The sequence below is a fragment of the Strix aluco genome, chromosome 2 (genome assembly GCF_031877795.1).
Source record: "Strix aluco isolate bStrAlu1 chromosome 2, bStrAlu1.hap1, whole genome shotgun sequence".
NCBI classification, from domain to species: Eukaryota; Metazoa; Chordata; class Aves; order Strigiformes; family Strigidae; genus Strix; species Strix aluco.
In genome coordinates this window covers 56,883,158-56,903,860 of record NC_133932.1, presented here as the reverse complement: position 1 = coordinate 56,903,860, position 20,703 = coordinate 56,883,158, and the positions used below count along the sequence as shown (strand labels likewise).

Sequence of the window (20,703 nt, the reverse complement as noted above, 5' to 3'; positions counted from 1 at the left end):
GCAGGGGGGGGGATGGGCGGTGGCAGGGTGGTCAGGATGGCTCTGGTTAACCTCCCTGGCTCCATGCAGCCAGCCTGCGTCCTTCTGCTTACGCGGCAGCATCTCTCAGATCACGGAGCAGAATTATTTTTAGACCGTGAAGGTGTATCTGGCTGGTGCATTTAGATTTCATGTCATGGCTTCCTTTTCCTGCTCTCAGGTTTCTCCCACTCGGCCTTCACCTTCGGTATCGAGAGCCACATCAGCCAGTCCAACATCAACGGAACGCTAGTGCCACCTGCCGCACTCATCTCCATCCTCCAGAAGGGGCTCCAGTATGTGGAGGCTGAGATCAGCATCAACGAAGTAAGTGCCACCACCACCACTCAACACCAAGCGATGCGTCCCAACAGCCCAGAGAGAGACACAAGCCACCACTCCGCGGTGTCTCTTGATCTGGTTTAATTTTGTTCATCATGTATTGCCCCACCACCATCAGAGAGCTGAAGAGCTCTGAGAGGGCTCATCTGAGAGATGCATATTTCAATTTTTGGCTGTGGCATTCAGGCCTTCTTGGTGCTGCTTAGGTGGACATTAGTGGTGTTTCCACTACCCCAGTCAAAGAAACATGGGTGCACAGATTCTTGCAGCAAATGAGAAAATGCGTCTGTGTTTACAGTCTTGCATTTCAAGGTCACAGCAGGATTTGGCAGGAAAAGCCGGCAGTGTAGGTTAAAATGTCACTCCCTGACACCTGCTAGTAAGCAGCACTAGCACTGCACTTGTAAGTCACAAGAAACCTGATCAAAAATCCACGGAGATCACTGGAGAGACTCTGTCTGATTTCAATGACTTTGGCTTAGACCATGTAAGATCAGGCATCGACCTCTCATGTACATGGCAAAACGGTTCTGTGTAAATTCTTACTTTGGCTGGGGAACTGGTTGTCTGTGGGGATTGTATAAGCAGCCACAAAGTGTCTCTGTTGTCCTTGAACTGCCGGGGGAAACAAAGAAATGTGGGAAAATCCAGCATTTTTGTCCTGCCAACCTTAAAGGCATGATGCTTTGAGTGGGAGTGAAACCTGACGGATAAGCAAGTACTGCATTACAAAATATTTACCATAGATATTCACAATTGACAGAGATCTGTAATAAATATTAATATATAAAAAGCTATTGCTTTTTCCTCTATAGCCGAATGTAGCATGTGAGCAGCATGGGTGAGAACAAAGGAATATAAAATAGAGAAGAGGTTGTGTTGTTTGCAATGCAGAGTTTGGAAACTCATTTGCTTTTATCACTACCATTCTGTGTGGTTTTCTTTTCATGACTCGATACCGTGTTTAAGAGTGTGTATGTGTTATTTTTTAATTGGGGCAATGACATTTGACATTCATGCCAAGCTGCACTTTGATGCAGTTTTAACAACAAACCAGTGTTAGTAATCTGTCCCAGTTTGCTGCTGCTTAACATTTTGCCCTGTGCCTGAAATTGGAGCTACACAGTTAGAAACTTTGATCATGAACAGCACCTACCCGTTCAGGTTGTATGACAGCTGTAGGGATCTGCTCCGGGGCATCTAGCTTCAGAATTGGCCTCAGTTGAGAAAAATGGTTGTCACCATTAAGATTTATGTTGCTCTGATCGTGGTTAGGTTCTGTTCAAATACATACTGTTAGGTACATTACAGCAAAGCAAAGGCCATTCTTGCCACCAGTAAGGGCTATGTATATGCTTCTTTGTGTATTACTTAAAGTGGAGAGTAATCAGTGAGTGTAAACTAATGTGTATGAAATTTAAGTATTGTTTATGATCTGTTAAGGGGCAGTCCTGGAAATAGTCCAGTGAGCAGTTTTACAGTTAAAAATGTAAGATGCCAAAATCCATTGGCAAACATTTTTTTCATTGTGTAGCAAGGATTTGAGCCAGAATTCAAATAAATGTCGATAGAGACATTTACATAAAAAACGTTGAGGAGAAAGAGAGCTTATATTTTTCTTCTCTAATGACTCTTTCCTCCTTTTTCTTCCCCATGAGGAAACAAATATTTATTATCTTAATATTGTAATTGTAAGGGGTAATTCAATGACTAGTCCAACAGAAGCATACTATTCAGCCAAACAGCTATTTTTCTTTATTAGTTACTGTTATCTATTGAAAACTGTATTGTTTCCCAGCTACTTCATGTATACATATCCAAATCTTATGTGCTATTCCTCAAACACAAATCTTTCACTGGTAGGTTTTTATTATTTCAAAGAATTAGAGGGATTTTGCAGAAGATCAGTGAATTGGCACTTTACAGAGACCTATTTCCTATATTTAAGATATTCCTATATTTAAGATAATAGGAAAGTGAAAGTGAAGCAAAGCTAAGTAGATACAGCGGTTGTTGACCTGAGTCTGTATTAAGTCTTAAAAAACAGCCCTTAAAAATTAACTCAATTGGTTGTTAAACCTGAATCCTAATTTGCAGAAATCAAGATGAAAGCCATAACTATTATGACTAAAACTAGCGGAATAAAGGAAAAACAATGGTAAAACAGTCCTGTCCAGTCAGCTACAACTGGTGGTGCTGGGCTGATGTATGCTCTGTAAGAAACTACTGGATTTGTGTATACATATTATTTTGGCTGAAGTTCATTATTCATCAGCTGCTTCCATTCCTGTGCCTCTGCAGGTGCAACCAAAGTCTATTTGCCTTTGTCATGGCTTTAGCCATGACAGCTTTAGCCATGACTCTTTTTCCAAATACAAAGGAAAGATAAACTTTCTGTCATCAGTCAGAATTTTTTTTTTTCCACAGGATAATTTTTTTGCATCTGTAAATAGTTTATATATGCCTGAGTTTTCTATAAAACTCCAATAAATGACATATTCACCGAACAGATTTCTAAGTGGAACATGAGTACCACCATCACAGATCTGAGAGCGGGACAGTCTGTAGTAATGTGGCACTGTTGGTTAAGTCAAAGCGCAGTACCTTCACGCAACCCAATTTTGTTTTTTTTATATCATTACCTTTTTGTCAACCTCAATGGTGAAAATCCTGAACTTGCAGTTTCACTTCTGCTTGTTTTCCCTGCAGGATGGTACAGTATTTGATGGCAGGCCAATAGAATCACTGTCTCTGATAGACGCAGTGATGCCTGATGTTGTTCAGACCCGGCAGCAAGCATTCAGAGAGAAACTAGCTCAGCAACAAGCCAGTGCAGCGGCAGCAGCGGCAGCAACGGCAGCAACAGCGGGAGCAACGACGACTGCTGTTTCCCAGCAGAACACACCAAAGAACGGAGAAGCCACTGTGAATGGAGAGGAGAATGGGGCACATGCAATAAGTAAGCCAACCCATGCAGCTGCTTGTCACTACAGTGCAATTTGAGTTTCAGTAATATGCTGGTACTTAGTTGGTGTCTGCAAGGTGGTAGAACTCAGGGGAATCATTTCAGGAGGGTGGGGTATTTCTAGAAAGGCTGCTGAGTAAAAATAACGTTTCATGTCACAGTGCTGTGTTCTACTTCTGTCCTCTCAGAATCCAAAAACTTCAGATATCTTCAGAATTGCAAGTTGAAGACAGTGTCAAGAAATGGAGCTGTATGCTCTTTCCTCGGAGCAGGCTACCCAAGCTTCATTAACATTGTCAACTCTAGGTGCTTTTAGATAGTTGATAAAAGTTGGGACAAGCTGTAGCCACAGTTGGTCATTTTGGCAAGGCTGGGAAGGAGAGAGGTTGAGACACTGGGACCTACAAGCCGTATCTGTGTAAATGAAGCACGGCCAGAGCATTGCCTTGAGCACTAAACTCTCCTGTGATCATCCATAGCCTTGGCATGGTCTTTGGCATAGTTTGGCCTATACCAGCTATCCATTCCTGTACAGCATGGCCAAGCACAGGATCGTCCATAGCTTTATTGGTATGGTCCTTGGCCCAGTTTGGATTATACCAGCTGTCCATTCTTGAACAGCATTGCCAAGCATGGGGTGGGGAGTCACATGTGCCAAGAACTGTTCCCAGCAGACAGCTTGGATGCAGCCAACCTGTCTTCAAGGCACAGTGGAAAGAGTTCCTTGCCTTTTTAATAGCACATGCTTAGTCATACAGTCCACTGCAGATACCTAATTGAAGGTCCTACCTTCCCAAGATTTCCTTAGTCTGTGGGAACAGTCAGTTCTTAAGGGCTCTGAATTCACCTTTGTTTATTGGTGACAGCGGGAGACTCTGCTCTTATCTTAGACATCTGAACTCAGACATATAAAACTAGGAGTGGACATACCTGCTTGTGTAACTGGATCTTGATGACTGTGTTAACATTGTGGGGCAGATATGATTAATGGTTCCGTTTTCTGTGTGCAAGCCATATTAGGGCACTGGCTAACTTCTGAAATGAGACTTTAATGCCTGATTGCTTTCCAAGGAAATTCTAGAGGAACATGCATGGCAGGTTTTGTAGGAAGCCCCAACAGCTCTTTGGCTTAGACAAGTAACAGGACAGGACTCTGGTCATGTAACAGATTTTATTTGTTCTGCAGCGTAGATACCTTTATCAGTCTCCATCTTCTCTTTGATCTGAATAGATTCCTCTGTGCGTTGGTGAAAGAATGCTTTCAAACCAGGTTTTTCGTCAGAGAATTCCAGTTAGACAGGATAGTTTCCCCCAATAAAACTGCAGTGATTTAAATTATATTTTTCATTTGAGAAACCAATTGTAAAAAAGTTCTGAAAAATTTGAAAATGTTAATCTGGTTTTAGACTATGGATTGCTTATGTTTTACTTCCAACTGACCCTTTGTTTTGAAATTGAACTTATTTCATATGTGAAGGGGTGCAAACAGAAATGAAAGCACTTTTAAATGTATCAAATGCTGACATTTTCTTTGTTAACACTTTCCATTAGATAATGTGTGAAAATTTTGGGGGTATGACTTCCTCTCTTGGGACCGAAAAAAACAGATTCTTAAGGTAGAAAGCTGAGTTTCAGTTCATCACTAATAAGCTCAGACTTTCCTTCTGATCTGAAGAAACACATGTACTATTCTATTAACAAAAGAAAAGCCTTGCAGATCAGTTCAGATGTATGACCACACTCTAAGCCTTGATTTCTCAGGTCTGCCATTTTATTATTAAAAAATAATAATTCTCACAGTGATTTTTAATAGGAGGATTTTCGCAAAGAGTTGCAGACCTTTCTTGGAGTGTTGAGAAGCTCTCTATGACTTAATATGATCCAATAACTCTGTCTGGAGCAGGATGCAAGAACATGACACTGTGTTGTCCAGTAACATTTCACAGAGGTAGGATACATGTCAACCAATGAGATACTCTACCAGACAGCAAATTTCAAAGCATTACTGTAGCTAAGCAGGCTACTGGGCAGACAAGTTAAGTGGGCAGTGGCAGTGGGAAGACATGAAGTCCTTGAGGAGTAGCTGGCCAGCTGGCATGTGTTGTTGGCAGCTGCTGTTGTGCCAGTTGGTCATCCCAGGTGAAGAGGTGAGCTTGGCAATTTAAGGAGAAGGGAGCTCTGGAGAGAGGGTGCAGAGAAATCCAGGGGCAGCCAACTCTGATCTGTGTACCTCCCTCACCTTGGGAGAACTATAACCTTTCTGTCTGAGGCATTTGGAGGATATCAGCAAGGTGGTGTAGCACAACTGCAGATGAGGATTATACGTGGGAGATGCACACAGAACTGCAAAACTGGCATTCACATCCTTGAACAGACCTGTTTAAATAAACTCCAAGATATCTCCCTCCGTAGTTATTAGAAACCACTAGAAATAAAGACTAACAAATCAAGCTGGCAATTTGCTGCATGGGTCTGATTAACACTCCTACAATTGTATTTCCCTCTCTTGTTAGAAGTTAGAAAAATACAGTTATGTTAATGAAATAACAAAAGGTCATACCCTTCTTTTTCATTGCTTATTCAGGGCAAACTGTATATCCAGCCTTACGTTTTCCCTTATCACTTCATTCAGAGAGTCTTTTTAGTCTAGGATAAACTAAGACAAAAAATCTGGCAAGAGCTTGGCTTAGGACGAAAGGTTTAGGGTAGGATTGGACAAAAGTTTAGGACAGGATGTAAAATGTCTTAGATAAGGACAAAAGGTTTAGGATGCATAGGGCAGAAGTTTAGGATAGGATGTAACATGGATAAGGTGAAAGCTGGGAGACCTACTGGGTAGAAAAGACTGCTGATACAGAAGGTGTGAGAAACTTCCCAAACCTTCATTTTCACTGTTGGATTCCACAGAACTGGCATATACTGGGATCAGTTTGGATGGTGTGCTAGTCCTTAGTCATAACTTGGAAGTCACCCATATATCAACCTGTCATAAAAAGGTGGGGTGGGGGGAACGGGTGAAAGAGAGCTCTTTGGGAAGTTACCTAATTTGCATTTATTCTGATATGGAATACTCCCTGACACTGTAAGTCTTCCCAAAAAAGTTTTAATATATTTAATATAGTGTGATATATTTTTGTATGTGGTGTTATCAATATAACATGATAGGGTGATTTGATTTAAGAAAGGGAAGAGACGGGAAAAAATCTTAACAATAATGGTTTGAGGGTCAGATTCAAATACTAAATAAATAAAATCGCTGCCTTCTCTTGTTGCTTCCTGAGTAATGTTTTCAGCTTTGAGTCACTTTAAAAATTAGTAGAAAAAATAAAAATCGGCATGTAGAAATGGAGCCAAACTTTGGATTGTTTTCCAACGCAAATATTTTTGGTGTCATTTGTTTCATTATATTTGCAAGGATTGGCTTGGGTTTAAGAAAAATAAAGCTCTGGAAAAAAGACTGAGCCCAGTTCCTTTATTGTAACTACAGCCATAAAGAACAACTTCAGTGAAGGCCTGTCAAAGATTTAAGTAAAAAAACACATTTCCTGAGAAAAGACAGGGTTAGCACTGGTAAGATCTTAAAAATATATCTTTTTTAATTTGGAGCAAATAGAGAGGAGTTATTACTCACTGGTATGTTAGAATATTTTTTTTCTAACTTAATCATAATATTTTGGGGGAATATGACTTAATTTCCAGTGTTTGGGATTTTTAATATGTTTGAGGGAAAAAATTAGAAGAATATAGCATAGACTTAATCAACTTAAGCAGACTCTGGCCTTTAGAAAACGGTTTGTGTTCATTTGGGCAGAGTCCTTAACTATGTGACCTGCAGACTTGAGTTTTTCACTTATGAGGGTCTGTTGCACTTGGTAGAACTGTCCTCTCTTTCAGAAACACCCCCAAGATGCATTCCTTGTGCAAATGAGGTCTTAAGCGAGAGCTTTCTACTCTGAAGATACTTGGAAAAAAAAAAAAAGCGCCTATTTGTGATGGTTACTGCATCTTATTTTATTCATGTTTCCCATGTGCACATTGTAGCTGCATCCATAGGAAAGCCAAATTTTCAGATGAGACCAGGGCTCACAAGAGTTCATGCTGTGTAAGGGACTCAGCACTCTTACGAGGGTGCCATCTTGTGCTCAGGGGTTTCTGCAGGGTTTTTTTGTTACCATAATCATATCCATTTTATATTGCTAGTGTCTGTCTGAATCTGAGAAGAGCCTGAAGCAGTATTGCAGAAGCATGAACTGTCTTGTTTGTTCAATGGGGCATTTTAAGTTTTGTGCTTAACAGTAACACTCTTAAGTATGAATTTTCCTGACTACTGATGAAAATAGGAAGAAAGCGCATATAATGGGAACATTTGCGAACAATTTCCAAAAGACTCGTCAACTTTCCCTCCTTTTTCTCCTGAACCACCAATGCTGTAGTGTCAAAATCCTTACTGGAAGACAATAGAAAATAATCCTGCAGGTATTTCATTGCTCCCAGAGGCCAGTCAGTCTTGCATGTACTAATGCAGGTATCAGCCAATGAAGGTTTCTTCTTCACAGCATGACTATTTGTGGTTTTTTTCACAGCAGTTAATAACATTCAAAGTGTGTATCTAGTTCCTCCATCTGGCCCTGTACAAACCAAAAATATTCCTAAGTATCAGATGGCCTTGCTCTGATAGCATCTCATGACTCTGGGACCTTGGAGTAATGCTTCTTCCAAGCTGTCATTTGGTTTTATTTGAGAGTGAAAAGCAGCTCTGCCTTTAGAGCCAGGCAGGTAACAGTAGGATCAAATGTGGTAAGAGTAGCATCTCATTTAAATTTTTCAAATTAAAACACTTGAAAAATCTTGATTTACCCCCAGCTTCCAGCTCACACTGTGAACAGGACACAGATGAATGCATAGCCATTACCATGCTGCTGTTTTTCTCATGAAAATATGCTTTAAACGTGGTGATTCTGTGCTGTGCTGAGAAACAAGAGGATTGCGAGTTCTAGACTCGTATCTTCTGGTGGATTTTAATAGTGCTTTGCTCTTCATTGCTCTGATTGCTCAGAATATCATATCAAAGTTCCCAGCTGCTAGCGTCAGGCTAAATCTTGAGTACTGGTGTATCTTGACGATATTAATTTTAGTAGTTATACACATAGGGAATCATCAAGGACAGTGCTTAACATAGGGACTCAGCATAGGTGGAGATTTTACAAATAGGCATTTGTAATATGTTTAGTTTTACACAAGTCCATAGGTAATAAGTGTAGTTAAAAATAAAGATATTTTTAATTAAAAATGTGATCTGTGAAACTACTGTTAGTTGTTTTCTAATGTTGATATTCATTGCTATGCAACTCATTGAATTACATGTGAATTCCATTCCATCTATGGTGCAGATACAGCACAGACATAGTTAATACAGTATCTAACCAAATATGCAATGAGAAGTGCTACTTGGGTGACTCAGCATAAACTAGATAGAGCAAAACAGGGTATTTGAAAGCCTGGATGAGGGTAGAAATCTGGAGATCTTCTGATGGCAGTTGTGCAACGTCACAGTCTGTTTTGCTAGTCAATGGGCAATAGCTCAGCAGAGCTTAAGTATCAGGACAGATGGCTGATTTTAAATGCCATAAACATGTGGCAATAAGGGAGCGTAATTATTCCACTTGCGAACCTATGGATCTCCATATGTGATTAAAGAATGACTAACTGAAAGACTTAACCCAGAAAGAGAACTTGTATTTTGATCAATCAGAGCAGATCAGCTGCCAAGGCATTGATTAGATAACACAAGGCTGCCTTTCCCCCAGCCTGACAGCTCTCCACTGTTAGATCTGCTTTCTGCAAAATGGGCTACACCTCTGTGTGTACCGTCCGCAGTCTGCTCTGTCAGTGTGTTACCTGTCCTTGGTTGGTGTCTTGTTTGCAGAGGATAATAATCTTGCATTGCTGCCAGGAAGCGTAGTTTGAGCTGAATAAGGAAGATCTGTACTGAAGCAATGAAAAGCTGGAGTGAAAACATTGTTCATGATGCAAATTGGAATGAATTGCTGCCACTAAGAGAAATTCATCATTTTAAATTCACTTTTTTTTCTTAAGGAAATAGAAGAGCTTTATAAACCAAAGTTACTTAGACTGCACTCTCTAAAGAACCCCAGAATAACAGCATGCACATTAAGAATATCTATGCCTCAGTTAGTACCTTTGCATATATCATGATATCCTTGAAGGTGATCACTCACCATTTCCCTGCCACGCTCAGGGAATGAGGCCCTTACTCAGTCTATTCTTCATCTGTGAGTAGTACACATATTACTTAGAGGACACTGTGTAAGAAAATGTATGTGCTGTATGTTACTTTTTTAAAAGAACAGCATAAAGCTTTTCTCAAATGTGGCAATCTGCTATTTTAATAAATGTGTAAGTCATTTTTAATGAAGCCAGCTTCAAAAAAAACCTATACTGAAATAAATGCCAACTATTTTTTGGAAGAGAAGTCACATGCATTTATACAAAATATTTTGGAAAGCTCTACATTTTGAGGAAGTATCATAAATTTGTATCATCATCAGGAAGAAAATAGAGTAATATGGTCAGTGACACAACATAGAATATTATTTACAGTGTATACACTGCTGTAAGCTTTAGACCATGGGTAGCCAGCTTGTTTTTAAAGCAGACCTAAGAGCATCTTACAAACTACTTAATTCTGGTATATTTCCTTACAGATAATCATTCAAAGCCAATGGAAATTGATGGGGATGTTGAAATTCCTCCTAACAAAGCGACAGTCCTTCGAGGCCATGAATCAGAGGTGTTCATCTGTGCCTGGAACCCTGTCGGTGACCTGCTAGCATCTGGGTAAGACCATGACTGAAACCGGCTGCTGCAATTAGAGTATATTTAGAGATGCAAGAACTTGGGAGTGTGTACTAGAGATGAATGAGTATTCTCTTCACTGTTTTTTTCAGCCTGCAACTGTTTCTTTCAGGAGTACTGCACCTGTGTAGCAGTTAAGTAATTATAAGGTGACGCAGAATATGAAGCATTTGCACATTTAAGATGTGCCACTCTCTGTGGCCCTGAATACAGATAAATTTTCTTTAGAGATTTTTAAAATAACTATGGATAATTCTCAGAGTATTTGAGGTTCATATAATCTACTCTTACTGCTCTTAGCTAATGGTTCACGTTGAGGTCTCAGAAGGTCTTTGACATCCATGTTTTCTTTTTAAAAGTATGGAGACACTAAACCAGAAATTCTCTTTGGCTATGTCTGCATTAGCATGGTGCACAAACAGGAGTAGGTCTGTAGAGCAAAACTACTGTGTGAGGACCTTACGTCACCACTGTTTACATGGGATAGGGAGGCCTCAGGCTAGACCTAGTTTTGTCTGATGAGCTGAGTGGTTTGAGGGTGTGTTTTCATTCAGTGTCTTTGGAAAGGAGTCTAGTTTGTGTTCTGCAGGGCTGCTCAGCAATGACAACCAAAGCCTGGTAAGTGGGACAATGAAGAGATTGACTTACAAAAAGCGCTTTTGATCCCAACGAAAATGGTAATGTAAACATACCTCGAGAGCTATATACAGACACTGTTGGAATCTGTGTTTGTTCATGCTTAATAAGTAAAACCTTAAAATAAAGGCTATATTTAAGAAGTCTGACAGAGAGCTGGTATAAGTTAGAGGACATAAATGGGTCTTCATCACTTGCTTAGCAGTATCAGAACATGTTTCTTACAAGGAGGAGGAGAGTCCTTATCTTACTTCCAACTTCTTGCATTATCATCAGAGTAGTCTTCTTATCTTTGTTGACTTAATACATGAAAACAAAGAATTAGAGTGCAAATGGGAAAGAATAAATAGGAAGAATAAATACCAGGTTGGATAAACAGCACAAGATCTCTAAGAGAGTGAAGACAGAAGTTTCCAAAGAATAATTTCAGATAACTAACTGGATTTTTAGAAAACAGAATCCCGCTGAATATGCTTCATTTCTGGAATGTCCAAGGCCAATAGTACTTTTAGCATCTGTAGTACTAAGTATCTTCATTTATTAATTTTAAATGGATATAGTGGTAGAATTTGCAAGAACTGTATGTAGGATGTTTGGATGAAAAACTTTGGTTTTCAGCTTTTTTTCCATAGGGTCAGTGGGTCTTCTGGTTTGTCATAGGGTCCCTGGGTGATGCCATGGTACAGACAAGAGCAGTAATAGCAGGCATGCTCCTCTGCCATGCATTTGCTGTATTTTCTGCTAACCGTATTCCTCTACCCACTCTGTTTTCTAATGTCTCAGGCAGTATTGCTTGGCAGTATTACTTACCCCTAGCAAATTATTATTATTAAGATGGGAAGTCCTGCTCATTAAGGTCAGTCTCCAGTTAAAATAGGCAAGTATAAAACAGTTACTTCACACAGATTTCCCAGCATACAGTTGAGTGAGCTATAAAAAAAAAAAAAAATATTTACTGTATAAATAAATAAAAATTAGGATTGGCAAACGTGGAACAACTGTAGCATATAATATTCCTTAATCGTCCCAGTCCAAACCTGGGAGGATGTTTTCAAGGAAAAATAAGTGAATCAAGGGAAAGCAAAGAATCTGTACAGGAAATGTTACTGCCTACATGATTTGTAAATCAGCACCAAATGATCTGGAACAAACATGTTCCTGTACTACTCCTCTGACTTGTCAGTTTATCCCTAAATGCTTTGACTACCCCATAGATGTTATATCATGGCCTAATAGTGAAGAAAACCTCAAAAATTAAGAAGAATTTAGTTAACGTCAGTAAATTGTTTTCATGGTTGTCTCTTATTAAAGATTAAAATCTAGAGAAGGTTTCATAAAATCTGAAAGAGCTTTCCCATAGTGGAGACAAACTTAATTAGAATTTCATGGGCCGTTTGAGATAAATCGCTGTCATATTTAGGATCATTCAAATGAAGGGACTGTGTTTGGTGATACAATACATCTCCTTTAGCCCTGTCATCCTGAACAATATACTTTTTAATAGTAAACTTATCCATTATGGTATTTATTTTAATTCTGTGGAGAACAGTCTGCAGGTGATCAGTTAGCACACCCACATTATTACCTAAAGGAAAATCGGTGGGGAGAAAGGATACCATACAGAATTATTCTTTAGGGACACCTGGTGGCGCCTGAGATGAAGTGAAGATGCTGCTTTATTCTGGAGAATATCTGCACAGCTGAAATTAGGCATCTGCTCAAGTGCTCTGTCCCTCTGCAGGTACCTACATCTCTCAACTCATTCCACAGGGAGTTAAGACTCCTAAGTATAGGTGCTCAGACCTCATCTGTTGACTTTAGCATTGGTAACTACTTCCTGGTATCTGACTCGCCTCTCTGCCAGTGCTTGCCATACTGGTCTGCTTCCCTAGGATCTGTGGCTGACAGTCCTAGTGTGCATAGTTTAAACGGTGGACCATTTAGTAAACCGGCATCTCTACTGCAGTGACTGAGAAACCAGTGGGTGTTTAGCCTTGCTGCTGGATGATAAGCACTGGTAGATGGATCCCTGGGACAGTAATGGCTTACACAGCTTCAGGTAAACCTGGAGGATGATAATCAGAACCATTAGTCAGATGTCTAAGATAGAGGAGTACCCTCTCACTATCCCTTCAATTAAGCTTTACCCTTAAGTGTAATAGGTCTGTCTTATACGGTTTGCTAGTGATTTTGGAAGCACATTTAAAATATATGCATGGTTAGAAAGTACAGTCAGGCGCTCTGTCTCATGCAGGCTAATGGCAATGCAATGAAGATGCAAATAATTTAGATTCATGTGCATCTTGATTAGATTTTAGCCTGTTCATAAGAAACAAAAGTATGTGATGCAGTTAGCCTTCAGGTAATGCAGCAGCAGTGAGTGCCTGATGAAGCTTACATGACTGAAATGGCATACAATGCACAGAAGAAAATTAAACCAAAGGAAGAGAGCTGAGTGATTGATTATGCCACTGCACAAAGAAGCATTTGAGGTGTCTGGTATAATAACTGTTCAAGCTATCATCTACAGGTAAACTATGTGTTACAGCACCAATTAAGTGAGGGGGAGAAATTTCCCGAGACATACAGTGTGCTGCAGTTCTGTTTGTCCTTTACAAAGTAATGTTTCAAAAAAGAAAACTGCAGTTAGTTTGATGCGCAAACACTGAATTGTTAGATTCTATAATGGCCATATTGTGCTGCCCAGTACGTAGTTTTCTTCTGGTTTCCCATCTGCCTGATTGTACCCATCTGTTGTCTTCTTAAAAAATATGTATAAAAATCTAAGTATTAAATAAAGGAAATAACACATTTGTTCTGTTTATAAAGTGCCTAGCACAATCGAATCTCAATTTGTAGCAAAGTATTTTCTTCAAGCCTCGTTATAAAAGCAATAAATTTTTCTAACAATTAGCAGCAGTTTAGACAACAACCTGATGTAATCTTCAAAGCACTAAAAGAATAATGCAAGTTCACAACCTAATTTGAAGCAAGCTGTGTAAGGGGACTTGTTTGTAGAATGAATTACCCAAAACCAGAGCATTGTTTTCCAGATTTAGTGCATAACCCACTGCTAGAAAGGGATTTTGATATGTGATGTCCTATCTACTCAACTGCTATGATTTTTTAGGGTGTGAAGGCTAGCACAGGAATATATACTCTGTGGACTTTGCAAAGGGTTATTTAAAAAAAAAAAAAACAACAGTAAGAGACCAGAATTTCTCTGATCAAATAGCCAGAAAAAACATATTCTGCAGCTGCTCCTTCTCCTCTACCACACCCATAACCCTTGAAGTGGGAGATGGAGGAGATAGAGATACCAGTAAAGACTATCAAAGGCATGACTGTCACCAGATGCCTATGAGAAGAATGCTTAGATGTTATGAACGGAAGCATTATAATAGTACAGTAGAGTTCATACATACAGCCACATAAGAGGATTAATTACCCTTTATGAAGGAAGTCAACATTCAAAAAAAAAAAATTGCATATAGCATTTTGGACAGGTTAAAAAAAAAAAAAAAGTAGGTTCCTGGCTAAATCTCAAGATTTGGCCATTTTTGGCCATAATTCCAATTTGCTCCTAAAAAACAATTGTCCACCTTTTCAAAGACTGATTTCTTCCATGAGATATCTCTCAATATCTAAGTTTTAATTTTATGACACATGTAAATTGTTACAGATGGTTATGTTCCCTGGGTAGTGCAGAAACCCATTACAGCTACGTCCACATTAGTAAACTAACCACGCCTGGGAATATTCCTAGGCACTGAAGGCCAACTGGCACAGAGTGGCCAGTGTCTGTGCTAGCAAACTGTCCTGGCTGCCAAACAGACTGCACATTGGGAATCATCTCTGGACGTTGTAACCAGCAAGCCATGCCCAGGAGTTACTCAGAGAGAACGTCAGGGCCCCAAGCAAGAGGGCTAATTAAAACAGGCCAAAATCTGGCCAGGGAATAATCTGTCAGTTTGCTAGCACAGGTCGTCATGGTCCAGTGACCCAGAATGTTCCTGAACATGCTTAAATTTCCTGGTATAGAAGTGGATGGACTGTGAACGTCAAGGCTGCTAAAGCCTTGAACTCCAAAAGTTTTTCCAGTTGAATTTAGGATGTTTCTGTCAGCATGTTCAACTGCTGCTTCCAAGAGCCTGCTCTGTTCTGTTACATCGAGCCATGCCCTTCAAGTAATTCTCGTAGCCGTGAAGCAGAGGGACCTGGCCTCATTCCCAAAACCCAGCAGTAGGTTTCTTTGCTTATCTTTGCTGATCTATACCAGCCTCTTTCACACAGGGGAACTTTGTCTCTTGCAGGGTGCTCTGTGCACCTTTGCTCTCCCTAGTCAGCAAAATAATTAGCCATAAAAGCTGTTGTCCAAGATCTTTCCGTTACGGCTGTGTCTCTCAGAAGCAAGAAAGGATGTTTCTAGGCCAAAAGGATTTTTCTAGGTTTCTAGGATGTTTTTTTCAGGCAAAACCAGCACATTCTGTCATCATCTCTGGGTTATATATAATACTTTGAGTTGCTGTATTCCTCATATCAGTGGTTTAGGATCCACTGTGAATTACCTTTCTGAATAATCCTAGTCAGTGCCGGGTGTTAGTTCTGATGACTGTAAGTGCTTATTCATTAGCAGGTGACTTTATTGGGGTAGTGTTGTAGAATCAGTGTGACAGAGTTCTCCTTCTGGATACTTCCAAGGCACTTCCCTCTTCTGACTGCCTAGGAAACATAAACTCTTACTTTAAGAGACCTGCTTTATTAAGGAAAAGTTAGGTGTGTAAATGATGAGTTTCCTTCCCTTTATGCTTTTAATAATCTCTTTTAAAATAAGTCTAACCTGTTAGAGCCAGAAGCACTAAATACACATTAGCAATATTGCACATCAAAATAACTGATTATAAGACTTGCAGCTGAAGATTAGAAATACCAAGGTTCAACAACCGTCTTGCAGATTTCTTTACCCATATGCAACTGTTTTAATGTCTGTGCTGAAAAGTTACAGAATGGAGATTTTATATGTCATAAACAAAATTCTGCAAACATTTGTCCACCTTGATTCATGATTATGCTGGGACTGGAGAGCATGAACTAAAATTCTTTTAGGACTAACTTTTCTAAAATTTGGCAGTACTCTACCATAGCACAGAACAGTATACCTCTTACTCAAGTGTTCATGACTTGCATGTTGGAATGAGCTGCTTTATCATGCAGATAGAAATGCTTCTGTGGGCTAAGGAGATTAAATATCTTTCTGAATTGTGCTTGAACTATGGTCCTCTAATAAGGCAGGGTTCACTGAATCATTCAACAGAAATCAGAATACTTTCCAGAGCAGAGAATACTCTTTTTTTTTCCCAGCAACAAAAGGGAAGACACACAAATACCCCTGCCACACACTGGTAGGCTTATAAAGCCTCTCTGCAGGGACACATAATAGCTTATGTAGCCTTAGGAAGAAGAAAATGGAAAAACAAAATTAAAATACTGGAAAATAAGATTGCCCAAGCATTGCCAGAAAACTGACTAAATAAAACTGTTGAAAAACAAAACATAACCCTTTTGGAACTAGCAAATAGGATATTGTGTTTGATAGCCAAGTGACTGAGTACTTCATTCACATGGTCCAATAACAAACTGGATTGTTACAATGAGGGCAGGACTGGCCTGGAGTCTTATATAGTGGAGAAGCCAGCACTGAAGGAATTTCCTACTTAGCATGTTAACCAATAACCTAAGCCTATGAAGGACTTATGTTCCCATTATTATAAATAATCACAACTAAAAATCTTCCTTAACTTCTGATCCTCGTGATCAACTTCATTCATTTTCTAGCCAACATGCGCAAAATTGTTGTTCAGTTTTCCAGACCTCTGAAGAAGTAAGGATATTATATTACAGTCACAGCTCTGCATGGTGGCAAAAATTACCCTGATTTGTATTATTTCTTAATCACTAACATGAAGGATATGTGCCAAAAATTAAAGAATGGCTGTACAGCAGTAGTTTGTGGTTAGGCTGGCAAAGCCCTGGCCAGCCATCAGATCTGAGCTTGACACAGGTGGTTCAGAGGAGATGGGGGCATATTCCCAGGCGTGCCATGACCCCGCTGAGCTCAGAGCCACTGATACAGGCAGAGAGGTTTTTGCTTTCACAGTTGAACAGTTGTTCATGTAAAATTTGGCTAAATTACTGGTAAAATAATACACAAAGATCAATCAAGTTCAATAGTTGATTGGTCAATATTTGCACTCAAAGACCTGTCAAGTTTGAAATTTGCCCAGTAGTTTTAGTATAAATAATTGAAATGTTTTTATTAGTAGACCAGAAGAAAATATAATATTCTCTTGTGATGGTTTTCCTTTTCAGTAAAACATGGCTTATCAAAGCAAAATTTGATTTCAGGATCTTAGTCTTCTAAGAAAGACTTTTTCTCCTTGTAAGTGTATAAGAAAGGAAGTTTTAGTCATTCATTTAAAAAAGGAAATAGCTAATACATCAGGTATATCATTAATGAAATTTCATCTAGACTGTATGAATTCTTGGAAATATAAGAGAGATCCTACTTCTGCTCCAAGATTCTACTTTCTGCATGTAAATGAAAATTACCCTCTGGACAAAACGAGCAATCCAGGGTATTTTGATTGTTTTGGTTGTTGTTGTTATTGATTGTTTAAGAAAAAAGCTGGGGGGGGGCAAGAGACAAATCCCAATAAGCTAGAAAGCGTTAATATCTTCCACCCCATTGCAAATTGATTTCTGGCCTCAGACATTTTTAATTGGAATAAAGATTTATGCAAAGTGAAAATAAATATATTATGAGCAGATTATGATAAACTCTTCACTTCCTCCTCACAACTTTTTTCTAGACAAAATCAGGGTATCAGCCTGCCATAACATCTCCATCTGCAATAACATCTGCAAAAACATCTCTAGAAAATATTCAGTCTATAAAATAGTTTAAAATCCTGATGCTGTCTGTGTCTTGCTCTGTGTCAGTAGTTATTTTGTCCTTTTTCAGACAATGTGAGCTAAGCAGCCAAGCTACAGACAGCAAAGGACCCTGTAGACGTGAATTTAAAAAATTGAGATGAATATTTAAAATTATTTTAAATTACCTTTCTACTTTCCTAATCTTTAGGTTTAATGCTGAGAGGCTGTTTTGCAAACAGCTTCTATCAGAGGCTATGTTCTGGTCTGTCCCGAACAGAAGTACCTTATGAAAGGGCTATGGCCAAATTAAAGGCAGCCTTAAGTTCACCTCCTGCTCCTGCGGTAGCTGTCAGAGGAACCCAGGCAGTACCAGGGAGCTGGCACCGCAGCACCTTTGTCACACTGCTAGAGGTCCCCTTCCCCAAGGCTACTGCCAAGATGACACTCCACCTCTGCAGGCGGTGACCCTGCGGGTCCTGTCGCGCTGTGCCCAGAGGCTGCTGCATCTCCGGGGGATCACCAGGGACCCGGCGAGCCACTGAGAGATAATGGGACCATGCACACTTTTTATGGGAGGCACGTGGGCACAACATTTGTGTTTCCATCTTTATTGGGATCTCCACAGTGTTAGGTTTGTTGAGTTCCCCCAGACTGTCGCTGTTATGGTGATATCAGCTTTAGGTATGAAGTGGAAATGTAGAGAGCAAGCAAATGTATTTTAGGTAAAACTCTTCTGAATAAAGCAAATGATGATGGGGACTCAGATGATATGTATAATTTAAATATGTGTTAGCATCTTTAAAAAAGTATACACAGTGCGGGAAGGGTTGGAAAGAAAACCTACTTTTTAAAAGCTGTGATGTTCTTTCATTGAAAACAGAAATAGAGGTTTTTACATTGTTTGCTGGGTTGACACCAAGAGGAGTTTTCATCTCTGCACAATTGCTTTTATAGATCCGGAGACTCAACGGCCAGAATATGGAATCTCAATGAGAACAGCAACAGTGGTTCCACTCAACTAGTTTTGAGGCACTGCATAAGAGAAGGAGGACACGATGTCCCCAGCAATAAGGATGTGACTTCATTGGACTGGAATGTAAGCTGACTTCGAGGACTGCACATGGTTTTTAACTGTCTAAATTTAATTCAGAGGCAATTACAGCTGCTGCTCCATATCTTTTATATCTGAGGTGACCAGAAGTTCTGTCCTAACCTACTGACCTCTTGTTTCAAATACTCGTAATAGGCTGAACTTTCCCCTATATGCTGTAATTTTCCAAGACTGTTGCCATCTTCAAGCTTAATAATGATGTATATATATCTCTATTTTAGGAGCATGGGTAAAAATACTTAGCTAACTTTAAGAATGAAGATTAAACAAGCAATCTATGTGGTAATGAAGCCTGATTGATAATATGTTTGCACCTCATAGTTACTTTATTTTGGCATGTAAGGAGATGTAAGCAGCAGCGAAGCTTTTTCTGAGGTTGGACTATCAAGACCCTTTCTCATTTGAATTATGCTGTGCATAGCACAACATGTTCACGTTATTGTCTTTATCTTGGTAGGAGCATGTGTAGTCATTCTCTCTTTATACCTACCCACCTTCTGGGTGAAACTGTCTTGCCTGATCTCTTTTTTACTTTCATCCTGCAAAACCTTCTATCTTAGATAAGATGGCCCTGCACAGAGACGTCTGAAGTGGGTGGAGAGGACAGGTATTGCTAAGAATCCCCAATGTCTGGGCAGTGTCTCTGGGCAGCTTTAAGGCTGCTTCATGTCTCCTTTCTGCCACCAAGCATTGTAAAAAGAACTTAAAAAACCTTGCAGTAACCTTAATTAATTTTGAGATCACTTGCATTCTGTCTGTGTTGCTGATATTAGTACAGACAGAGTGATTACATTAGTCTTGTTTTCATAGGAAAACAGACTAAAAATTAAGTACCAAAAAGGATTCTCAGCAGTTATGTGCAGTCCCAGTTGCCGGCCAGAGATCAGGATTCAGTTAGTCTTTACTGCAATATTATTATCCTTCAGATGAGCTAGGTGCCTCACAAAAGTAAAAGATAAGGCCACTGCACAAATCAACTTCCTCTATATATTTTATATTTGACACAATGAAAGAAGTTGATGAATAGTAGGGAACACAGAGGTAGGTTAACAAAGCAAATAATGATAAAACCCAAGAATGTTCATTACTTGTTTCCTGTGGATATCACGGTGAAGAAAAATAGTCAGGAAAAGCTGAATTGAGGAGTAGGAAAAGAGTAGTTGAAAGAGGAAAATATGCAAAGGTGCAGAACAGTTATGAGAAAAGTTGTCCAAAACATATAGGGCATCCTCTAGTATTTCCTGTAGGAGTTCCTTACATTTCCAGACTTCATTGGTCACTGATATTTCACTTGCATTGTGCTAGTACTTAATGTAAGGAAATGTTTCTAATTTAAACACTTGAAGCGCTTCCAACATACTTCAAGTTCTCCAAAGAATTTGAATTGCCACCAACAAGTTTGGATAAACTGTACATCTAGTCCCTGAGCTTTTCTTCCCTTTTCTCTTTTTGCTCTTACCACCTTTGTTCTCATCAGTGGTCCAGGTAGGTGTATGTCACAGTGAAGTTGGCTTAGTTTTTAATATTTTTCCCCCTACATCATTATACATTAGAGTTAAATCTACAAGTACTCTGACTCACTGTTTTTAGAGGACTGGAGTGGACATATGTTTTAAAGGATTATTTTATGCTTTTTCCTAAATTTCTATTCATGATGCTAGAAATGCCATCTGCCTTTATTGTTTATTTAGAACCACAGTATTAATCATATTCCACTGTAAAATTTTCACACTGGTGATATTAAATCAGTTCTTCTCTGGTTTATGGGATTTAAGTTATAATAAGAAAGGTTATTTCTAGAGGCCTTATTCAGACCATGTCC

General features: G+C 39.3%; 1 protein-coding gene across 12 annotated transcripts in view; it reads left to right on the top strand.

The window, feature by feature from the left end:
* Nucleotides 1–20,703, top strand: part of TBL1X (transducin beta like 1 X-linked) — a 200,912-nt gene that overhangs the window by 160,661 nt on the left and 19,548 nt on the right. For all 12 annotated transcript variants that reach the window (XM_074814871.1, XM_074814866.1, XM_074814865.1 and 9 more), the window contains 4 exons: nt 200–345; nt 3,070–3,319; nt 10,051–10,183; nt 18,725–18,866. In XM_074814871.1, coding sequence (XP_074670972.1) covers nt 200–345; nt 3,070–3,319; nt 10,051–10,183; nt 18,725–18,866 — 671 coding nt within the window. The remainder of the gene's footprint in view (nt 1–199; nt 346–3,069; nt 3,320–10,050; nt 10,184–18,724; nt 18,867–20,703) is intronic.